We start from the raw sequence: 23,134 nt of genomic DNA, 5'->3' as shown, positions 1-23,134 counted from the left end.
GCAGGTGTGGGCAGCGATCGGTTGAAGAGCATGCATTTAGTTTTACTAGCATTTAAGAGCAGTTGGAGGCCACGGAAGGAGAGTTGTATGGCATTGAAGCTCATCTGGAGGTTAGTTAACACAGTGTCCAAAGAAGGGCCAGAAGTATACAGAATGGTGTCGTCTGCGTAGAGGTGGATCAGAGAATCACCAGCAGCGAGAGCGACATCATTGACGTATACAGAGAAGAGAGTCGGCCCAAGAATTGAACCCTGTGGCACCCCCATAGAGACTGCAGAGATCTGGACAACAGGCTCTCCGAGGATGGAGCGAAAACCCGCTGATCCTCAGCCCTCCGTTTGAATGGAGTTTGACACGTGATCTAAGCCAAATGAACGGATACATTTGGAGAGTAGACGGGCAAAAAAGGGAAAGCGATAGAGCGCAAGATGAGAGAACCTCGGACACACAGTGGAGAGAACTAAGGAAGTTGAAGGGATTCGAAACCGACCCACAATTTGATTTTTTGGTTTTTCGACTGAAAAGGTAAGACATGGTTAGCTAGATAATAAGTGAAATGTTGCTTTTTAGTTGTAAATATGTATGGAAATATTTAGGATTTCTTGTTTTGAATTCTTTTGAGCCAGCTGTCCAATAGTTTTATATTAGCTAGCTAACATTTAGCTAGTAGCTTGTTAGCGGACTGCGACATTGGTTTGTTTCATTTTGAATATAAAATGTGGCTTCACTAGTTAGTTGTTGTAATTTAAGTGTATAACGTTACTTAACTTTGTTACGTGTCTGTGGTCTGAAACCATGCTGATATTGGTTAGCTAGCTAGCTAGCTAGCTTCAGTTCACACAGGTGTACTGGCACAGAATAGCCACAAAGCCCAGTTCAGAGACATAAGATGAGACATTACGCGACAGTTTGTTTGATCTGAACAGTCTAGTTTTATAACGTTTGTTGTTGACAGGAATATTACAGATTCAACATGGCAACTTTTTAGTCAAGTCTTGCGACGAGACTGATCCGTTTAACCATTCAAAGAACAGTGGGCTAACATTGTGTTCAGCTAAGCAGCTAGCTAGCTATTATGCTATACATAGCTAGCCTGGCTTGCTGACATTCCTGACAAGTTAAAAACTGTACTCTGTTTCTGGTATTTCATGACACACGTTTTCTACAAGTGGCAACTTTTTTTTTGTTTCAAATGTTCGTAATTGTAAAGCGGCACTGTGGAAACGAGCTCAACTGCACAGCTTGTGTTTTTTGAACTGAATGCCTCATCTTTTAGTCAGCTTTTGTACAACACATTATTAAACTAGTTTAGAATGTATCTCTGATCAGAGATGGTCAACTCGTCATCGGGGGTTTCGTTGGTGACACTTGACCCCAGCTGTCATGACTCCCAATTATCATGGTCTTATGTTTTAGAATGGAGTTGGTTTGATCAGTTAATTCTATAGACTCACCAAATTATTGTTCTCTTTCAGCTAAAAGGAGACTCTACAATAACCAAGTCTCGAAGGTGAAGAGTGTACGCATTCGAAAACGTCAAAAGGACTATACCAACATCCCAGAACTTCAGAGAGAGCAGTGTTGTGAAGATTGGGATCTCAATTGGGGTCTACTAAGGAGAAGGGTCATGTGATCAGATTACTTCCTGAAATGCCACCACTAACAACGGCTGAGACGTTAACAAAACCTTTTTTTTGAGCTGGGAAGGTCCGGAGCTTGTCCTGTTCTCAGATTTGGTCGTTCCCAGGAAGTGTGTGAACCTACACGGTACTCTGAATTGTTGTTGAAAGAGATGGGCCTACAATCAATCATATATAAGGGATGTTTGTGTGGGCAACAATAAACTTGTGTGAGAAACAATACTTGTGCATTTTTTTAATTTTATTTTTTATGTAGGATATAGTCATCATTATTGTACTTTTGAAATGGTTTTAGAATGATTTACTAAACTGTTCTCTTTTCCTGGATGTCTATGGTCTTGTAAGGTTTACATGTTAAATGAGCAGACCTACAGGTGTGTAGATATCCAGAAAGATGTATTGACTACAGTGGTATAAATACAGTACAAAACAAGTCGCTCTGATTTAACACAGAGCAGGTAAGAGTTTTTTATTAGGGAGATAAATAAGAATACAAGGTGGTCTGTAAACTTCCTCAAAATAACAAAAGCACCGGGAAAATTCTGAAGTGATGTCACCCAGACCAAGGAAAACTGTACACACACAAAAAAAATAAAAAATTCAAAGATGTCACCAAACTGAGTATTTTTCCTAATTGGGAACCAAATGAAGAATTTAATATACAGTGAAGTCGTAGAAAGTGTTTAGCCTGTTATGTAAACATCCTTGGTAATAAATAAATGGAATATTGCAGTGGTGAAATGGAGCAGTTGTGTTATGTTAGGTGCAGGAGTCTCCCTGTAATTCATGCAGGTGCACCAGCGAGGTTGTCCGGAGACCCCGGGATAGCTCTCTGATACTCCATGATGTCAAACATCACTCCAGATAGACAGGAAGTGGTCAGTTTCAGTTTCTCACTCACTCACTCACTCACTCTCACACACACACACACAAAGGACAGCGCTTGCAATTTAGCCTGTAATGATGATAAGAAAAACAACATGAAATTACAGAATGCATCTAAATGTTGTGTGATATGGCTATACTGTTAAATGAGTAAACTATACCACAGGTGAAATACCTTTTTACTAACCTTCTCAGCCAGCCCCTCTTGCCTGGACGGTCTGCAGCTCTTCCAAACTGGAATCCTACAGAAAAACATGTACACAACACTTATTAGGATTGTATTGTAATGCTCACTACATGGTCTTTCATGTATAACCGATAAGGATTTTCATGCAGGGAAATTCACTAGCTACTATCATCTTTGCCATTTCTGTCTGACAACGTGAATAGTGTAACATGTACAGTTCAAGTCGGAAGTTTACATACATCTTAGCCAAATACATTTAAACTCAGTTTTTCACAATTCCTGACATTTAATCCTAGTAAAAATTCCCTGTTTTAGGTCAGTTAGGATCACCACTTTATTTTAAGAATGTGAAATGTCAGAATAATAGTAGAGAGAATGATTTATTTCAACTTTTTATTTCTTTCATCACATTCCCAGTGGGTCAGAAGTTTACATACACTCAATTAGTATTTGGTAGCATTGCCTTTAAATTGGGTCAAACGTTTCAGGTAGCCTTCCACAAGCTTCCCACAATAAGTTGGGTGAATTTTGGCCCATTCCTCCTGACAGCTGGTGTAACTTAGTCAGGTTTGTAGTCCTCCTTGCTCGCACACGCTTTTTCAGTTCTGCCCACACATTTTCTATGGGATTGAGGTCAGGGCTTTGTGATGGCCACTCCAATACCTTGACTTTGTTGTCCTTAAGCCATTTTGCCACAAATTTGGAAGTATGCTTGGGGTGATTGTCCATTTGGAAGACCCATTTGCGACCAAGCTTTAACTTCCTGACTGATGTCTTGAGATGTTGCTTCAATATATCTACATAATTTACCTTCCTCATGATGCCATCTATTTTGTGAAGTGCACCAATCCCTCCAACAGCAAAGCACCCCCACAACATGATGCTGCCACCCCCGTGCTTCACGATTGGGATGCTGTTCTTCGGCTTGCAAGCCTCCCGCATTTTCCTCCAAATATAACGATGGTCATTATGGCCAGTTATATTTTTGTTTCATCAGACCAGAGGACATTTCTAGAAAAAGTACAGTCTTTGTCCCCATGTGCAGTTGCAAACTGTAGTCTGGCTTTTTTATGGCGGTTTTGGAGTAGTGGCTTCTTCCTTGCTGAGCTGCCTTTCATGTTATGTCGATATAGGACTCATTTTACTGTGGATATAGATACTTTTGTACCTGTTTCCTCCAGCATCTTCACAAGGTCCTTTGCTGTTCTGGGATTGATTAGCACTTTTCACACCGAAGTACGTTCATCTCTAGAAGACAGAATGCATCTCCTTCCTGAGTGGTATGACGGCTGCGTGGTCCCATGGTGTTTATACTTGCTTACTATTGTTTGTACAGAAGAACGTGGTACCTTCAGGCGTTTGGAAATTTCTCCCAAGTATGAACCAGGCTTTTTTTCTGAGGTCTTGGCTGATTTTCTTTTGATTTTCCCATGATGTCAAGCAAAAAGGCACTAAGTTTGAAGGTAGGCGTTGAAATACATCCACAGGTACACCTCCAATTGAATCAAATGATGTCAATTAGCCTATCAGAAGCTTCTAAAGCCATGACATCATTTTCTGGTATTTACCAAGCTGTTTAAAGGCACAGTCAACTTAGTGTATGTAAACTTCTGACCCACTGGATTTGTGATACGGTGAAATAATGTCTGTAAACAATTGTTGGAAAAATTACGTCATGCACAAAGTAGATGTCCTAACCGACTTGCCAAAACTATAGTTTGTTAACAAGAAATTTGTGGAGTGATTGAGAAACAAGTTTTACTAATGACTCCAACAGAAGTGTATGTAAACTTCCGACTTCAACTGTATTATGGAGCTGCTTTACTCAAGAAAACAACAAAGAGACCATGTTTGTATGCGGCTTCATTAAATCAATTATATATAAAAACATTTTTTTAACTTTTTACATTGTTTGCAAACTAATATGTGACACGTATTAATGCCAAAATAGCATTCAAAACAGGCAAGCCCCCCCCCAACATTTTTTAGTACCTGTTCTGAAGACCTTGTTACTCAAATGGAATCTTCAATCTTGTCTAACTTTAACTTACATGCTAAAACCCCATTTGGCATCCAGTCTGAAATGTCCCCAGCTCTATTGTGTTGTCACTAGTTACCAAAATTGGCTACACTTGGTTTCCACAGCGACTGGTTTCCTGGGTGGAATGTTGATGCTACGTCATCCCAGCGGTGACAACCAGTTTTTTTAATTTTTTTATTTCACCTTTATTTAACCAGGTAGGCTAGTTGAGAACAAGTTCTCATTTACAATTGCGACCTGGCCAAGATAAAGCAAAGCAGTTTGACACATACAACAACAGAGTTATACATGGAGTAAAACAAACATACAGTTAATAATACAGTAGAAAAATAAGTCTATATACAATGTGAGCAAATGAGGTGAGATAAGGGAGGTAAAGGCAATAAATAGGCCATGGTGGCGAAGTGAATACAATATAGCAAGTAAAACAATGAAAAGGTAGATTTGACAGATGAGTGCAAAGTAGAAATACTGGGGTGCAAAGGAGCAAAATAAATAAATACAGTAGGGGATGAGGTAGTTGTTTGGGCTAAATTATAGATGGGCTATGTACAGGTGCAGTGATCTGTGAGCTGCTCTGACAGCTGGTGCTTAAAGCTAGTGAGGGAGATAAGTGTTTCCAGTTTCAGAGATTTTTGCAGTTTGTTCCAGTCATTGGCAGCAGAGAACTGGAAGGAGAGGCGGCCAAAGGAGGAATTGGCTTTGGGGGTTACCAGTGAGATATACTTGCTGGAACGCGTGAACAATGTGAGCTGGGATTTCTGGGATATCGTGCGAATCTAGAAGACATATTGCGTTCTTGCCAGAGGGGTGTCCAAAAACAGCTGTATACTCATAGTTACGTAGTGCTTTTTTATAGCTTTATAGAATGATATAATTAGTTATACCACAGCGTTGTTGAATACTCGTTCTTGATTGGCTAGAAGGGCATTCTTAAATGGACATTAAACCAGATAACGGGACAGTTGGAAATGATATCGGAACACCTTGCAATTATGCACCTGTACTTGCAGACTGTACAGAAAGATAAACCAACAACCACACAAACTGAAATTGGATACATTGTAAACGCAGGTCCAATGAGGAACAAACGTAGCTAGCTAGCATTTTTTATTTATTTACTTTTTGGAGCCTCTGATGACATCGTGGTGAGTGATGAACAGGAATTCCTCCGGCGCTATGCTGTCAAATCCTCCCTGGTGTTTCTAGTTTAGTGTTGCTATGCTGTCAAAACCTCCCACATGTTTCTAGTTTAGTGGTGCTATGCTGTCATCATCCCGCATGTTTCTAGTTTAGTGGTGCTATGCTGTCAAATCCTCCCTCATGTTTCTAGTTTAGTGGTGCTATGCTGTCAAATCCTCCCTCATATTTCTAGTTTCACCAGCTGTTTTCAGTAACTGATATGTTAATTAAGTTGTCATATTTGGGCTCCCGAGTGGCGCAGCGGTCTAAGGCACTGGATCTCGGTGCTAGAGGTGTTACTACAGACCCTGGATCGATTCCAAGCTGTATCACAACCAGCCGTGATTGGGAGTCCCATTGGCCCAGCGTCGTTAGGGTTTGGCTGGGGTAGGCCGTCATTGTAAATAAGAATTTGTTCTTAACTGACTTGCCTGGTTAAGTAAAGGTTAAATAAAAAAATATATATGTTTTTGCAGGTTTGCTTGCAACAAACTATTTAGCTAGCTTCTAGCCTAGTTTCTGATTTGCAATGTGATCTCTTTGAAGTGTCGAGTGTCCTGACGAGAAGACAAACATTCCAAAATCAAGCATCAGCTAATTGTTATGTATGTACCCAAATTAATGCCACGAGAAAACTACCTAAACAACTGCAAATACAGCTACCTCGCTGCAGAGGTCATAGCTGTGTGTTAGCCGTAGCTAATTAGTTAGCTGTGTGTTAGCCGTAGCTAGTTAGCTTGCTGTGTGTTAGCCGTAGCTAGTTAGCTTGCTGTGTGTTAGCCGTAGCTAGTTAGGTAGCTGTCTGTTAGCCGTAGCTAGTTAGCTAGCTGTGTGTTAGCCGTAGCTAGTTAGCTAGCTGTGTGTTAGCCGTAGCTAGCTAGTTAGCTAGCTGTGTGTTAGCCGTAGCTAGCTAGTTAGCTAGTTGTGTGTTAGCCGTAGCTAGGTAGCTAGCTGTGTGTTAGCTGTAGCTAGTTAGCTAGCTGTGTGTTAGCCGTAGCTAGTTAGCTAGCTGTGTGTTAGCCGTAGCTAGTTAGCTAGCTGTGTGTTAGCCGTAGCTATTTAGCTAGCTGTGTGTTAGCCGTAGCTAGTTAGCTAGCTGTGTGTTAGCCGTAGCTAGTTAGCTAGCAAGCAAGGGATAAGAACGTGAACATAAAGACGGACGACTGTTGCGTCCATAAATATTGAACTAATCTAACTAACGACTGGGTATGATTTTATAATTAGATAACTAATATACATCCTACTGTATATACTAGACTTAACTCTATATACAATATTTATCTAATTAATTAGCGCCCCAAATTGATTATCCCTTTTATACCATGGATATAATTGAACACATTTTGCCGGTAGAAATGTTTTTCAACGTCCAGTGAAGTAGCTAGCAAGTTTACTTAGATAGCCACAGCAGTTACCTTGGTAACCAGACAGACTTGCTAGTTTAGCTAAACCAAAACCATCACACTTACCTTGCTCTTATGAAAATCAAATTCAACAATGCAATAAAGGTTCATGTTTTCAATTCTGCTTTTGCTTTCAAAAGCAATGATTTAGCCATTGAACTCTACCGTGCTTATATATACCGTGTGTTACAGGGAAATAATTCACGCTATAGAATTCCCTTCAAGCCGATCAGAGTATTTATTCAATAATGCCATGCTGTAAGACACTACCAATTTTCTTCTAATAGGTTTACAATTACGTTAGTTACTGTAAGATTTTGGGTGTTGATCAATGCATGCTTTTTTTTTAACGTTTAGTTACCATTTATCAAGGTACATAATGCCTCTCTCTCTCTCTACTCCTCATCTTCCTCTCTCTCTCCCTCTACTCCTCATCTTCCTCTCTCTCTCTCTTCTCCTCATCTTCCTCTCTCTCTCTCTCTCCTCATCTTCCTCTCTCTCTCTACTCCTCATCTTCCTCTCTCTCTCTTCTCCTCATCTTCCTCTCTCTCTACTCCTCATCTTCCTCTCTCTCTCTCCTCATCTTCCTCTCTCTCTCTCTTCTCCTCATCTTCCTCTCTCTCTCTACTCCTCATCTTCCTCTCTCTCTCTACTCCTCATCTTCCTCTCTCTCTCTTCTCCTCATCTTCCTCTCTCTCTCTCTCTCCTCATCTTTCTCTCTCTCTCCTCATCTTCCTCTCTCTCTCTCTTCTCCTCATCTTCCTCTCTCTCTCTCTCTCCTCATCTTCCTCTCTCTCTCTTCTCCTCATCTTCCTCTCTCTCTCTCTCTACTCCTCATCTTCCTCTCTCTCTCTACTCCTCATCTTCCTCTCTCTCTCTACTCCTCATCTTCCTCTCTCTCTCTCTCTCCTCATCTTCCTCTCTCTCTCTACTCCTCATCTTCCTCTCTCTCTCTACTCCTCATCTTCCTCTCTCTCTCTCTTCTCCTCATCTTCCTCTCTCTCTCTACTCATCTTCCTCTCTCTCTCTACTCCTCATCTTCCTCTCTCTACTCCTCATCTTCCTCTCTCTACCCCTCATCTTCCTCTCCCTCTCTCTCTCTCTCTCTCTCTCTCTCTCCCTCAATCAGAAAAGCTTCAGCAGCCAAGTCCCACACCAGCACCACCAAGTCAACCACAACCAAAATCTTTTCTACATCCGCAACTAAACCGCAAACTGACGGTCCCAAGGCTCAGCAAACCACGGCTAAGGAGTCTGTCCCCCTCCTTCCACTGAAAAGTACCCTCATTACTAAACTGGTAAGTTTTGGACTTTTTACGCGAAAAGCACTAGTCACGCCAGTGGTCGTTAATGTCATCTCTAGTGTTATTTTTTTGGGGAATTGCGTTTCTATCACCCGTGGTGACACTAAGGACATGGAGCGTGCAGGTCAGAGTAAACTATGAAAAGTCCCAGAGCATGTCCACCTAAGCCGAGGCCCAGTGAGTCACTGTAGCTGGGCCGTGGCGGTGGGAACACAGCGGTCTGAGGCTTTTAGGTCAAACACTGGGGGTCAAACCCCCCCCAGTGAAAATGCACCATCTTGTTTTTGTCTTGTACCCTAAGTAAAGTTGTATTTTATTTGTCTATGTAATTAGAATTTGAAGAAGTTTATTCTGTACGCAATGTGGAACATTTGTCTTTAGCCTCACCACATTATTAAAAACAGCTATTTTAAACAATGCATGAATCATATTAAAGGTGAAGCTCAGTAATTTAAAACTATGTTGGATGGTTCCTCACGCTGAAAGTAGTCAATGGGTCAGTTCTTTAAACAAACGCTATCAATTTCATCTATACCCGACTTCCCCTTTAACTGTTAACCTAACATCTCTCTCCCCCTCTCTCATTCTCTTTGTGTGTGTGTGTGTGTGTGTGCGCGTGTGCGTGCGTATGTGTAGCCTGATTGTGGAAATAATACATTTGTGAAGATCGAAGGTTTACCAGAGACTGGCTATACAGAGGAAGATGTTCTGGCCCTGGTGAAACCTTATGGATATAAACCTGGACTCTACAACTGTTTCATTCTGCCCCACCAGAGATGGGTAGGTTGGCTGTGTGTCTGTTGGTTTGTTTGCAGGGTTTTATCTAAATCAAAAAGGGGCTTAGGTGGTGGACGCGGTCGTGTTGCTGTTTAAAAGCTAATTTCATGCTATCCATTTTGCGATGGCAAAATGCTGCGTTCTTTTGCTCAAACAATATTGCTTTCACATAGGATTTTTGCTAAAAAAAATATATAAAAAATTGCCAATGTTTTATATGAGCCTTTACAAACGGGCCCATCTTTTCCACATTCTTGACTGCCTTTTTATATCTCGCATGCCGGTGACGAGTGGCGTGTGGTTGTGTGTGTCTATTTTAATAACAACTATTTGTGTACATGTAATAGTTCCAGAAAATAATATATATTTACAAAATGACCAAGTAGGTGACCTGGAAGGAAAGACAAATCAACGTGACATATTCATGTAAGAAAATGGTCTGACATCAAACTCCTGGTTCAGACCTCTAGGAGAAATGGTGCGCAAATGGTGAATCCAATCCAATTCCATAGGACACAATCAACAGCCTGGTCGACTCTATGCGAAGGAGATCTGTCGTACTCCATGAGGCAAATGGTGGTCACATCAGATACTGACTGGTTTTCTGATCCACGCCCGATACCTTTTTTCTATAAATAATTTTTATTTTAAGGTATCTATCACCAAAAGATGCATATCTGTATTCCCAGATGTGAAATCTATAGATTAGGGCCTAATTTATTAATTTAGATTTTTCTGATTTCCTTATGTACTGTAACTCAGTAAAATCTTAGAAATGTGTTGAATGTTATCTTATCTATATACTTTATCTGGTTTTTAGTAGTTTTTTTACAAAGAAAGCGTTTTTTTGTAAACTTTTTTTTAATATATATTTTTTAATCTGTTTGGAGGCGACTGAAAAAAAAGCTTAGGCGGCAGACCCTCGTATTTCAATGGAAGAAATGATAAAAACGTTTTTTTTGGGGGGGGACTCTCGCTGTGACATGTTTTCTATGGATAATGCTAACTGTTCACCTTCTCGGTAATAAGTGTCTTTGACTACATCTCAAACACTGAAACGTTGTGGATTCTTTAGCGTTGGCTCTGGTTGTTGATGCGATACTATACCTTGGGTGGTGGTTGTCTTGGTAACGAGCGTGTTTCTCCCAACAGGCCATAATCCGTATGGACGGAGTACAGAAGAGCTTTGTTATGGTGACAAACTACACGCAGTCTCCTCCTAAACTACTAGACTGTCCCCTCTCCTTCACGTTGATCTGCCCTGATACAGGCCTCGTTCAGGTAACACACACACACACACACACACACACACACATATATACATACATGTATATATATGTGTGTGTGTGTGTGTGTATGTGTATGTATGTATGTATGTATGTATGTATGTATGTATGTATGTATGTATGTATGTATGTATATATGTGTATATACATACATACATACATACATACATACATACATACATATATATATACACACAGTCCAGTCATCATTGGTGTTTGTTGTTTCTATTGCAGGAGGATGTGTACACAACGCTGAAGGGCCTCACCACTTCGGTAAGTTAACACGTTTAACTAGGAAGGTTACTCCAGAAGTTTAGTGTTGAGGCAAGTGTGGTGGAAGTAGTGACTGTAGTAGGGCTGGAAATAGTGACTTAATAGACGTTAATAAACCCTTTATAACCTATTAATAAACCCTTTATGACCTGTAAATAAACCCTTTATAACCTGTTAATAAACCCTTTATAACCAGTAAATAAACCCTTTATAACCTGTTAATAAACCCTTTATAACCAGTAAATAAACCCTTTATAACCTGTTAATAAACCCTTTATAACCAGTAAATAAACCCTTTATAACCTGTAAATAAACCCTTTATGAACTGTTAATGAACCCTTTATAACCTGTTAATAAACCCTTTATAACCTGTTAATGAACCCTTTATAACCTGTTAATGAACCCTTTATAACCTGTTAATAAACCCTTTATAACCTGTAAATAAACCCTTTATAACCTGTTAATAAACCCTTTATAACCTGTTAATGAACCCTCTATAACCTGTTAATGAACCCTTTATAACCTGTTAATGAACCCTTTATAACCTGTTAATAAACCCTTTATAACCTGTTAATAAACCCTTTATAACCTGTAAATAAACCCTTTATAACCTGTTAATAAACCCTTTATAACCTGTTAATGAACCCTTTATAACCTGTAAATGAACCCTTTATAACCTGTTAATGAACCCTTTATAACCTGTAAATAAACCCTTTATAACCTGTTAATAAACCCTTTATAACCTGTTAATGAACCCTCTATAACCTGTTAATGAACCCTTTATAACCTGTAAATGAACCCTTTATAACCTGTTAATGAAGCCTTTATAACCTGTTAATGAACCCTCTATAACCTGTTAATGAACCCTTTATAACCTGTTAATGAAGCCTTTATAACCTGTTAATAAACCCTTTATAACCTGTTAATAAACCCTTTATAACACGCTCTGCTTCTCAACAGGACAGGACATTGAAGGAACGGCTTGTGATCGTCAGTAACGTCCCCACGGGGACTACGGCAACCCAAGAGGTTCACGACCTCGTCAAACGCTTCGGATCCTACCTCGATTCGCTATCTCTGATCAACAGGGTACCACAGCCACACACACACACACACACACACACACACACACAGACACACACACACACACAGACATGTTAAGACCAGGCACCACAATCTAATAATAGGGTAATATTTGTTTATTTTAATCATATCACAATCAACTTTTACCATTTTGAATGTAGACACACACATCACGTTTTTTTTCTATAACAATTTTTGGGGAAATATTTTATTAAAACAGGCAAATGAGGCAGAATCCTAAATATGATCATATTTTCATCTGCCTCAAATCTATTTTTCCAGACACTAGATATTATTTATATTTTGGCTTTATTGATTTAGACACTCCAGGACCAGACTTGTATACAGCAGATTAAAACACTCCAGGACCAGACTTGTATGCAGCAGATTAAAACACTCCAGGACCAGACTTGTATACAGCAGATTAAAACACTCCAGGACCAGACTTGTATGCAGCAGATTAAAACACTCCAGGACCAGACTTGTATACAGCAGATTAAAACACTCCAGGACCAGACTTGTATACAGCAGATTAATTAGAAAATGTCTAAGGATAACCACAGAGAGGTCGTTGTATGCAGCTGCTTCTGAACCTGAGAAAAAAATGACTTGGCATGTGGGAAGAGTCTGACTTTCAGGAAATGGCAGTTAAAGACGAAGTACACTGAATTTAGACTACCAGTCGCCAAAAGCCTTTCTAAGACCTAATCACCATCTCTTTAAAGATACACTCAGCGATATGACGCGGAAAGTCAACCGCATAATCTTGTCAATTTCCGCAACTAAGAGCGTCGAAAGCGCGATGCTAAACTTCTCTATTGTTTTTGGTCCCGTTGCTACCCCACGTTGTAAAAGCGTGAATCAAACCATTGCCCGTACGTAGGTCCCGTGTTAGACCAAAGTCTCGCATCTCGAATCATCTTTATCTGTTGCTCGTGGCGACTTCATTTTCGCTTCGGTCTAGCTTTAAAATAAATTACTTCACATCGTCCCGTTTCTAACGCTTTTAAACGATTCAATGTCGTGAGCTTTGAAATGGATATATGGCCCTTTTTTATTTTTATTTTTTTTGAAAGTGACAAAAATTCCTGACATGTTGACCGTAGTACGATAAACTAAAGAAAGATGCATTTACATCACATTTTTGAAAAGGTTCTTGTTTATTAAAAAAGTGCTCATATTAAAGTCGGAATCCGCAGTAGCGGAAACAGTGTTGATTGGCAGTAACTTCTTTGTTGTTGTAATGTCGCTGTTAGACGTGGTGGTTTCACAATTTAAGGATTCCAGCTGTGAACAACCAAAATAACACTGTCAGTGTATTCAGCTAAGCTTGGTAAGTCAACCATAGTTATTGCATGTAAAACCTTCCTAACTAAAGCAGCTATCAGGGAAATCAGTAAGAAAAGACGTGTTAGAGTGCAAGAAGGACAAGGACAACAGTCAGGTGTTTTTATGTCTTGAAGGACAAGGACAACAGTCAGGTGTTTTTATGTCTTGAAGGACAAGGACAACAGTCAGGTGTTTTTATGTCTTGAAGGACAAGGACAACAGTCAGGTGTTTTTAGGTCTTGAAGGACAACAGTCAGGTGTTTTTATGTCTTGAAGGACAACAGTCAGGTGTTTTTAGGTCTTGTTTTTTACACACCTGTTGTACACACTCTCATCCTTTTACCTCCCTCTTGTCTTGTCTCTCTCTCTTAGATTTATTTTGAGATGGAGTCGTCCTCGATAGCGATGGCAGTATGTCTTCATTTCCAGAAGTTCCCCTGTGTAGTTCAGAAGAAACCTCTGAAGTTCAACATGCTGGTCAAGGTTAAACACCCACCTCAGCCGCAGCCCCCAGCCAAGAAGACACCTGTCACCAGGTAAATGTCTACCTCAACCTTTCATTACTTGTCTCTGTATATCTATACATTACTGTGACCATAACACCTATTTTATATATGACTCTTTCTATAGTGTGACAACATTTTAAATTGAAATAGAAGTTCAAACCAAGAAGTCAAATCAATTGAAGCGACATAACAGTAGTGTTGACTGAAAAGTTCAGATTACAGGAGCTCATTAGAATAATACCTAGCATGCTTTGCAACTGTACATTTTTACATTTGTGTCTTTCTATAAATAAAACGGCCAAGGTGTGACATCAGGATCCACATTTCCAAATGGTTTCATATACATTTAAATGTGATTTTTCTTGCAGCTTCACATGTAATAAATAGATCTAGATCGGCACAATGAGACCATGACAACTAAATATTTACTTGTCATTCAAAATGGAGCCAGGTAGCCAGGTCTGTTTGTGCTTTAGTCAACAGTTCAATCATTTATAGCCAATGGAAAAAATCAACAGCATTTCTATATTTTGTAATAGTTTATATAATGATACAGCAATATAATACCATTGTTTCTGTCAAGAAAATCATTGACAATGATAATAACCTATAATGCAATTCATATAATCAGTAAACCTTCACTCCTCTCCCCCCAATGTGCTTGGAGATGGAGGTGAGGAATGAAGGAAACGAGGGGATAGCTTTTCCTTGAATCCGCACGTCCTCTCTCCTTGCTGCCTCCTCAAAACCCATTGGATAAGAAGGTATTGAAAGGGGGTTGACTTCTCATCCAATGGGTTTTTTGAAAGGAAACGAGGAGAGGCTGCGACGACTCAAAGAAATACAATTGAGATTCTCCCAAGGACAGAGGAAGCAAGCGTTTGACAGACATTAACATTTTTTAGACAGTGCCAGGGTTACTGACTGGCCGAAACAACCCCTGAGTCTAGACACTTGTGGAGATCTGAGAGGGATTGATGGATGGTGACATGGTGAGAGCTCCACCTTACCCTCTGTTTCTAGCGACTCCTTGTGGAGGGCTGGGCTCCTACAGGCTGACCTCTGTCATCAGTTGAACAGTGTTTCCTCTGACACACGGCTGGCTTCCGGGTTAAGTGGGTGGGTGTTAAGAAGCGTTGTTTTGGCTGGTCATGTTTTGGTGGACGCATTACTCTTGTTGGGGAGTCGCAGTGATGACATGAGATTGAAAAAAGTGGTGAAATACCTTCTTTTTTTTATATATACAGTGGGGTGAACTATTTGAAGTATTTGATACTCTGCCGATTTTGCAGGTTTTCCTACTTACAAAGCATGTAGAGGTCTGTAATTTTTATCATAGGTAAACGTCAACTGTGAGAGACGGAATCGAAAACAAAAATCCAGAAAATCACATTGTATGATTTTTAAGTAATTCATTTGCATAAAGGGATACTTCAGGATGTTGACAGTGAAGCCCTTTGTCTACTTCCCCAGAGTCTGATGAGCTCATGGATACCATTTTTATGACTCTGCGTGCAGTTTAGCCTGTTAGGGCTAGGGGGCAGTATTTACACGGCCGGATAAAAAACGTACCCGATTTAATCTGGTTACTACTCCTGCCCAGTAACTAGAATATGCATATAATTATTGGCTTTGGATAGAAAACACCCTAAAGTTTCTAAAACTGTTTGAATGGTGTCTGTGAGTATAACAGAACTCATATGGCAGGCAAAAACCTGAGAAGATTTCATGCAGGAAGTGGCCTGTCTGACAAGGTGTTGTTGTTCTTGGCTCTGTTTATTGAACATTTAGGATCTTAGCTGTAACGTGACACTTCCTACGGCTCCCATAGGCTCTCAGAGCCCGGGAAAAAGCTGAACGATATCGAGGCAGCCCCAGGCTGAAACACATTATCGCCTTTGCCAAGTGGCCGATCAGAGGACAAAGGGCTTAGGCGCGTGCCCGAGTCGACCCCATGCTGTATTTTCTTTCGTCTGTTTACCTAATTGCAGATTCCCGGTCGGAATATTATCGCTTTTTTACGAGAAAAATGGCATAAAAATTGATTTTAAACAGCGGTTGACATGCTTCGAAGTACGGTAATGAAATATTTAGAAATCTTTTGTCACAAAATGCGCCGTGTGCGTGACCCTTATTTACCATTCGGATAGTGTCTTGAACGCACGAACAAAACGCCGTTGTTGGAACATAACTATGTATTATTTGGGACCAAACCAACATTTGTTATTGAAGTAGAAGTCCTGGGAGTGCATTCTGACGAAGAATACCAAAGGTAATCAAACTTTTCTAATAGTAAATCGGAGTTTGATGAAGGCTAAACTTGCTGGGTGTCTAAATAGCTAGCGCTGTGATGCCGGGCTATCTACTGAGAATATTGCAAAATGTGCTTTCACCGAAAAGCTATTTTAAAATCGGACATATCGAGTGCATAGAGGAGTTCTGTATCTATAAATCTTAAAATAATTGTTATGCTTTTTGTGAACGTTTATCGTGAGTAATTTAGTAAATTGTTAGTAAATTCACCGGAAGTTTGCGGGGGGTATGCTAGTTCTGAACGTCACATGCTAATGTAAAAGCTGGTTTTTTATATAAATATGAACTTGATTGAACAAAACATGCATGTATTGTATAACATAATGTCCTAGGTGTGTCATCTGATGAAGATCATCAAAGGTTAATGCTGCATTTAGCTGTCTTCTGGGTTTTTGTGACATTATATGCTAGCTTGAAAAATGGGTGTCTGATTATTTCTGGCTGGGTACTCTGCTGACATAATCTAATGTTTTGCTTTCGTTGTAAAGCCTTTTTGAAATCGGACAGTGTGGTTAGATTAACGAGAGTCTTGTCTTTAAAATGCTGTAAAATAGTCATATGTTTGAGAAATTGAAGTAATAGCATTTCTAAGGTATTTGAATATCGCGCCACAGGATTCAACTGGCTGTTACGTAGGTGGGTGGTGCCACCTGCCCTAGAGAGGTTAAAGGAAGTTACTAACTGGCGGTAACACAATGACTTCCAGTCTAACTTCCTTGTTACTGGACTCAGAGACATTAAAACAGAGGTGTCGTATTAGTGTGTAGGCTACAGACAGAAGTTGGCGGTACAGACTAAAGACAATTCCTATGACTCTTGTGGGGGGGGGTTCGTAGAGAGCAAAACGGAGAGCATTGTGAGTCACATCTTTCCATAGTGTTTTTTTGTAGGCCAAACCGTTCGGAAGTTACAGATGTTTTGGTGAGAATACCGATTTTTTTTCGGGATGTCTCGTAGTCTTGACAAACATCGTAGCTTTGCCACCTTTCACAGCAGATGTGGAAGGCCGACGTCATGGATTGAGACACAGCCCATACAACAATAAAACGGATTTTGATGGGGATAGTTTTGTTATACTAATTAGATTTCCGCTTAGACACGGATATTGACTCTAGGATATAGAGGTCTTCACGGACCCAACTGGACCCCATCCGGGACCCGACCGGTTCCGGATCCAGAATTCTAAATCATGTCACTGATCTTGGTCGGATCTGATATGATTGTCACAGGTATCGGGTATCGTCTCATTTTAACTGACTTGTCGAGAGAGAGGGGGGAGGGAGGGAGGGAGGGAGGGAGAGAGAGACACAGAGAGACACAGACTATAATTGATGCTGTTGCTCTTTGCTTATCACGAGAGTGGAGCTTGTCGTTGGCCAATCAGAAGTCATCCAAGTGGCAATAAGGCTACAGTCATAGAGCTTCCTTGTGGTGCAGAAGTTAAGAGATATCTAATCGATGGAGGTAAAGGAGAAGGATAGGCTACAACGATCAAGAGCTAACAGGTAGATTCTGAATGGAGTTGTTTGTAACTGTGTAGGACGAGAAAGAAAACGCTTGCAGACTCAATTAGCTTAGCTAGCTAGCTTAATTAGCGTCTTCTGATTTTGATGCAGTCGAGACAGGTTCTGCGTAATCATTATTGGATGATCAATAACCTAGCTATGGCAGCTGTTAGACTACTATAGCGCGAGTCTGCTTGGTTGGTTGCTCTCTCATCTCTCCCTCATATCAAAGCCACCAGGGTATTTTTGGACCTGTGAAGTCCTCTACTAAACACTGTACATATTTCCCTGTTGGATACAACTAGGGGCTCAGAGTTTTTCCCTGTTGGATACAACTAGGGGCTCAGAGTTTTTCCCTGTTGTATACAACTAGGGGCTCAGAGTTTTTCCCTGTTGGATACAACTAGGGGCTCAGAGTTTTTCCCTGTTGTATACAACTAGGGGCTCAGAGTTTTTCCCTGTTCAGGGAACAACTCCGGTCCATTAAGTTGTACTCTACATTTAGACTTGGATTTGCATGTCAACGTCACTTACTGTAATTTATGTCTAATGTCTGTCATTTCAGCACCAAAGCCAAGAAAAAGGCGGTCAAAGGCAAAAAGCCTGTCGCTAAAGGTACGGCAACACCAGTCAAACCTGTTCCTTCCGCTGCTACCACCGCCAGTGCCAGTGCTACAGCTATCTCTGCCACTCAGCCTGTGGTTACCGAACAATCGGGAGATAACGTAAGCGCCGTCCAGTCCAGCGATGCTACCGACAATGTTGACGCAAATGATGTCGTCAATCCCGTCGACTCTGACACCGTTGCTGGTTCCGTACCAGCACAAACACCGGTAACATCAGCCTCTGTCCCCGTAGCTCTTCCAGTGTCTGTAAAAGTTGAAGACAAACTGTTAGACTTCACTCCGGTAACTCAGGAGATCCTGAAGGCCCTGGAGGCAGCAGTGAACCAACGCCGCATGGAGAAACTAGCTGAGGAACAAAGACAGGACCAGGGAAAGAAGAGCCAGGACAAGCCTCTATCCGACAAGAAGAGCTCTGTTGCTGGGGAGAAGGAGGAGACCAAGACCCCGGCTGGAGAACTGAACCAGGCCCCAACTCAACCAGAGAAGAAGACTGGAGAGAAGACAGTGACACCGACACAGACTCAAAAAGATGGGAGAAATAGATCTGCGATTTCCGACGAGAAAAAAAAGCTCCGACCTGAGAAGTCACAGACCGATAAAAAGCCTCCAACCACACCAGCGAAGAAGACCACAACACAGACAGAAGGAGCAAAGAAACCACCTTCAGGCTCTGGACAACCAGAGAAGAACCAAGGGAAGACCCAAGGCTATGGAGGAAGAGGCCGGCGCAGGGACCATTCTTCCCCAGAAAAGAGAGACTCTTCCAGGCATAGAAGCAGGCGGGCGGCCTCCGAGGAGGAGCAGGGTCCTCCGACGTCGAGACGCGGCGACTCCTCTAGCTCTTCTTCTGGCTCCTGCAGGAGCAACAGACAGGACGGCAGTCCCGCCAAGAAGAAGGGGAGGAAAGACGTGGAGGAGGAGAGGAGCAAGGTAAGAAGGGAGGAGGGAGGAGCAGACAGTACGGGAGCCAGGGAGAGAGACAGAGAAAGGGAGGAAAGAGGAGGAGGAGGAGGAGAGGAGCAAGGTAAGAAGGGAGGTAGGGGAGGAGGAGCAGACAGTACGGGAGCCAGGGAGAGAGACAAAGTAAGAGAAGGAGAAAGCAGGAGTGATGGGGGATGTAGTTTTTCATATTCAGGTTATATCCTTAAGTTTAGCTGTTGTTAAAAGTCTAAATGAGACGTTAAACATGATTTCTTTCTGTTTCTGAGATTTAATGTTTCTGTTTGTCCCACAGAGCCACCGTAGTAGAACTACCCAGTCTTCTAGGAGTGATTTAATGTTTCTGTTTGTCCCACAGAGCCACCATAGTAGAACTAGCCAGTTCTCTAGCAGTGATTTAATGTTTCTGTTTGTCCCATAGAGCCACCGTAGTAGAACTAGCCAGTCCTCTAGGAGTGAGTCTAGAGATAAGGAGGCAGCAGAGAGAAAGGAGAGCATCAGATTTATAAAAGCACACCATTCAAATAGTAATGTACAGAATCCAAACCATTACAATCTGTTATAGCAAGATGTTGGATTTGGTTTTCATTCACACATTGCTCTCTTACATACGTCTGATTCAAAGTACAGCACTTCTGTTGAACTTCTGGAAAATAGATAGATTGATTAATTCAATGGATTCATCCTCTCATACCACAGGGTGTTGGCTACGTGGTGGATGAGTTCACGTCCGACGTCAATCCCGGTGACACCAACCCATTCGACCTGGACCAATTCAACATGGATGAGTTCGTCACCGTGGACGAGGTGGAAGGGGATGAGACGGACAACACCAACCCACCAGAGCCATCATCTTCATCACCCAACCCACCAGAGCCATCATCTTCATCACCCAATACCCAAGATGGCGCCTATGAAAGGTCGGAACGATCATCCAAACGCAAGAGGGATACCCCTGACACCCCAACTTCTACAACGAAATCTAGCCAGGAGAAAGAGAGACCCCCATCCAAAAGCACTCCCACCCCCTCCTCTTCTACCTCTACCCCCTCTGGACAGAAGACTCCACGAAAAGCCGCAACAGCCCAAAAAACGCAGGCGGCAAAACCTCAACCACCTGCCACCTCTGGACGCAAGACCAGGTCATCAGCTGCTGTTGTAGCAACGGAAGCCGCAAAACCCAGAGAAACTGTCACTGACGATGACCCCACAGTCGGGATGGAGGCGGAGCCTCTTCCCGTGGAGCTTCTGTCTCAGCCAATGGCGGAAGCAGCCGCTGCTCAGTTGGTAGAGGAAGTAGTGGTCACAAAGGGAAGTGACGTGGAGAGTGTGGTACTGTCATCCGACCACAAGGTGTCAGTGTTGGACACGGCATTGCCGGCGAACAAGGAAGCAGAAAGTGCTGGGTCAGAGATTGATATGGAGACTAAAGTTGAAAAACCTCCAGAGGTAGACGGGGGTAAGGAGAAGGCCCAGGCTAAAAACGGTGACTCGATTCTGGGTAGCGAGGCTCAGAATGAAGACTGTCCACTGAAGCTTGATTTGACTGATCCGTCTGCCGCAGCCAAGGAGCAAGACCTTCATACGACCCTAGAACTACAAGAGCTTGAGACGGTGTTGGGTCACCAAGTGCCCCAATCACTTGTTGGCAAAGTACCCGAAGAAGAAGAAAATGGAGGTTTACAGATACTCAAAAAAACTGTGGATGACACCGTGGTGCCTGCAGCCTCTGAATTTACGGGTTCCCAGGAGCTCCAAACTACTCTAGAGGAACGCCAAGACGAAGAAGAATCTGCTTTCCACGTCCTGGACTCTGTAGAAGACGATGAAGACCGAAGAGATTCTCTACCCAGAGAGATGGAAGGGTTCCACATCCTGGACTCTGTCGATGATCAGGTGGCTATGACAGAAACTCTGGAAAACCATACTACTGAATCTAAGGGTACCTCAAAACCCCAGAAAGAGAGTTACAAAAACGGTAATATGACACTTCAAAAGAAGGATGGTAAGAAGATACCACAAACCCCTGAGAAGGTACAGACCCCCACAGTGGAGTCAGAGAGGGGTGAGGGAGGTACCCACAAAAAGACTAACCTCGTCACCTTGGATGAGGTGAGTGAGGAAGAGGAGAGTTACCCTGACGACGCTGCCGAAGAGGAAGAGCTGATGAAGAAACAGAAACTGGCGAAGGAGAAACGGCGAGAGAGGGAATGGGAGAAGGAGAGGAGGAGTACAGAGCGGGAGAGGAGCAAAGAGAAGGAGCAGGAATGGAAGAGGGGGAAGGGGAGGTTCAGTGCGGATACGGAATGGTTGGTGACTCTGGATGAGATTGGAGGAGATGGGGATGAGAGAGGAGAGGAGGGTGCGAGGGATCAGGAGAGCGGAATAAATGAGGCAGACCTTCAAGAATTGGTCACTCTTGATGAGATCATTGGCGAGGAAGGAGGGGAGGGTCCTAGCCCGGTGCCACACCCATTCTGCCAGGAGGACGAATCAGGAGACTCCTTCAACACAGAGGTCAGGAAACATCTACTGCTTTCTTTTTGTCTGCTTGTATCTTGATTTCTCTCACTAATTTACTCTCTCTCACACGTGTATTTGTATTTATTATGGATCCCCATTAGCTGCTACTCTTCCTGCGGTCCAGCAAAATTAAGGCAGTTGTACAATTTTAAAAACATTACAATACCTTCATTACAGAATTCACAACACAGTGTGTGCCCTCAGGCCCGTACTCCACTACCACATATCTACAACACAAAATCCATGTTATCGTGTGTGTATGCATGTCTGTGTTGCTTCACAGTCCCCCCTGTTCCATAAGGTGTGTATTTATGTTTATTTTTTTAAATCTGATTCTACTGCTGCATCAGTTACCTGATGTGGAATAGAGTTCCATGTAGTCATGGCTCTATGTAGTACTGTGCGCCTCCCATAGTCTGTTCTGGACTTGGGGACTGTGAAGAGACCTCTGGTGGCATGTCTGGTGGGCTATGCATGGGTGTCTGAGTGCTAGTCGTTTAAACAGACAGCTCAGTGCTTTCAACATGTCAATACCTCTCATAAATAAAAGTAGTGATCAAATCTATCTCTCCTCTACTTTGAGCCAAGAGAGATGGACGTGCATATTATTAATCTTTGCCCTCTGTGTACATCCAAGGGCCAGCCGTGCTGCTCTGTTCTGAGCCAATTGCAATTTTCCTAATTCCCTCTTTGTGGCACCTGACCACACGACTGAACATTAGTCCAGGAGCGACAAACTAGGGCCTGTAGGATCTGCCTTGTTGTTAAAAATGTAGAGCATCGCTTTATTATAGACAGACTTCTCCCCATCTTAGCTACTGTTCTATCAATATGTTTTGACCATGACAGTTTACAATCCCGGGTTACTCCAAGCAGTTTAGTCACTTCAACTTGCTCAATTTCCACATTATTTATTACAAGATTTAGATGAGGTTTAGGGTTTAGTGAATGATTTGTCCCAAATACAATGCTTTTAGTTTTAGAAATATTTAGGACTAACTTATTTCTTGCCACCCATTCTGAAACTAACTGCAGCTCTTTGTTAAGTGTTGCAGTGATTTCAGTCGCTGTAGTAGCTGACATGTATAGTGTTGAGTCATCCGCATACATACACACTCTGGCTATACTCAAAGCCAATGGCATGTCATTAGTAAAGATTGAAAAAAGTAAGGGGCCTAGACAGCTGCCCTGGGGAATTCCTGATGAAGACAGCTTGTCTGTCAAAACGTTGGACATAAATAATTTGTTTTGCATCTGAGCTCCTAGTGTGTGGCTGTAATTTTTTAAAGAATTCTTGATTCTACCTGGATTATGTTGGAGACTCTTCCATTA

General features: G+C 41.9%; 1 protein-coding gene across 3 annotated transcripts in view; it reads left to right on the top strand.

Moving 5' to 3' along the window:
* LOC115198042 (zinc finger protein 638) overlaps positions 1–23,134 on the top strand; it is a 69,817-nt gene that overhangs the window by 44,962 nt on the left and 1,721 nt on the right. For 2 of the 3 annotated variants that reach the window (XM_029759708.1, XM_029759707.1), the window contains 8 exons: positions 8,468–8,636; positions 9,279–9,422; positions 10,572–10,700; positions 10,940–10,978; positions 11,939–12,067; positions 13,763–13,926; positions 18,280–19,270; positions 19,979–21,796. In XM_029759708.1, coding sequence (XP_029615568.1) covers positions 8,468–8,636; positions 9,279–9,422; positions 10,572–10,700; positions 10,940–10,978; positions 11,939–12,067; positions 13,763–13,926; positions 18,280–19,270; positions 19,979–21,796 — 3,583 coding nt within the window. The remainder of the gene's footprint in view (positions 1–8,467; positions 8,637–9,278; positions 9,423–10,571; positions 10,701–10,939; positions 10,979–11,938; positions 12,068–13,762; positions 13,927–18,279; positions 19,271–19,978; positions 21,797–23,134) is intronic. The other variant, XM_029759709.1, reaches the window with a different exon arrangement.

This window comes from Salmo trutta, chromosome 8 (genome assembly GCF_901001165.1).
Source record: "Salmo trutta chromosome 8, fSalTru1.1, whole genome shotgun sequence".
NCBI classification, from domain to species: domain Eukaryota; kingdom Metazoa; phylum Chordata; class Actinopteri; order Salmoniformes; family Salmonidae; genus Salmo; species Salmo trutta.
This window is presented reverse-complemented; position numbering and strand designations above follow the sequence as displayed.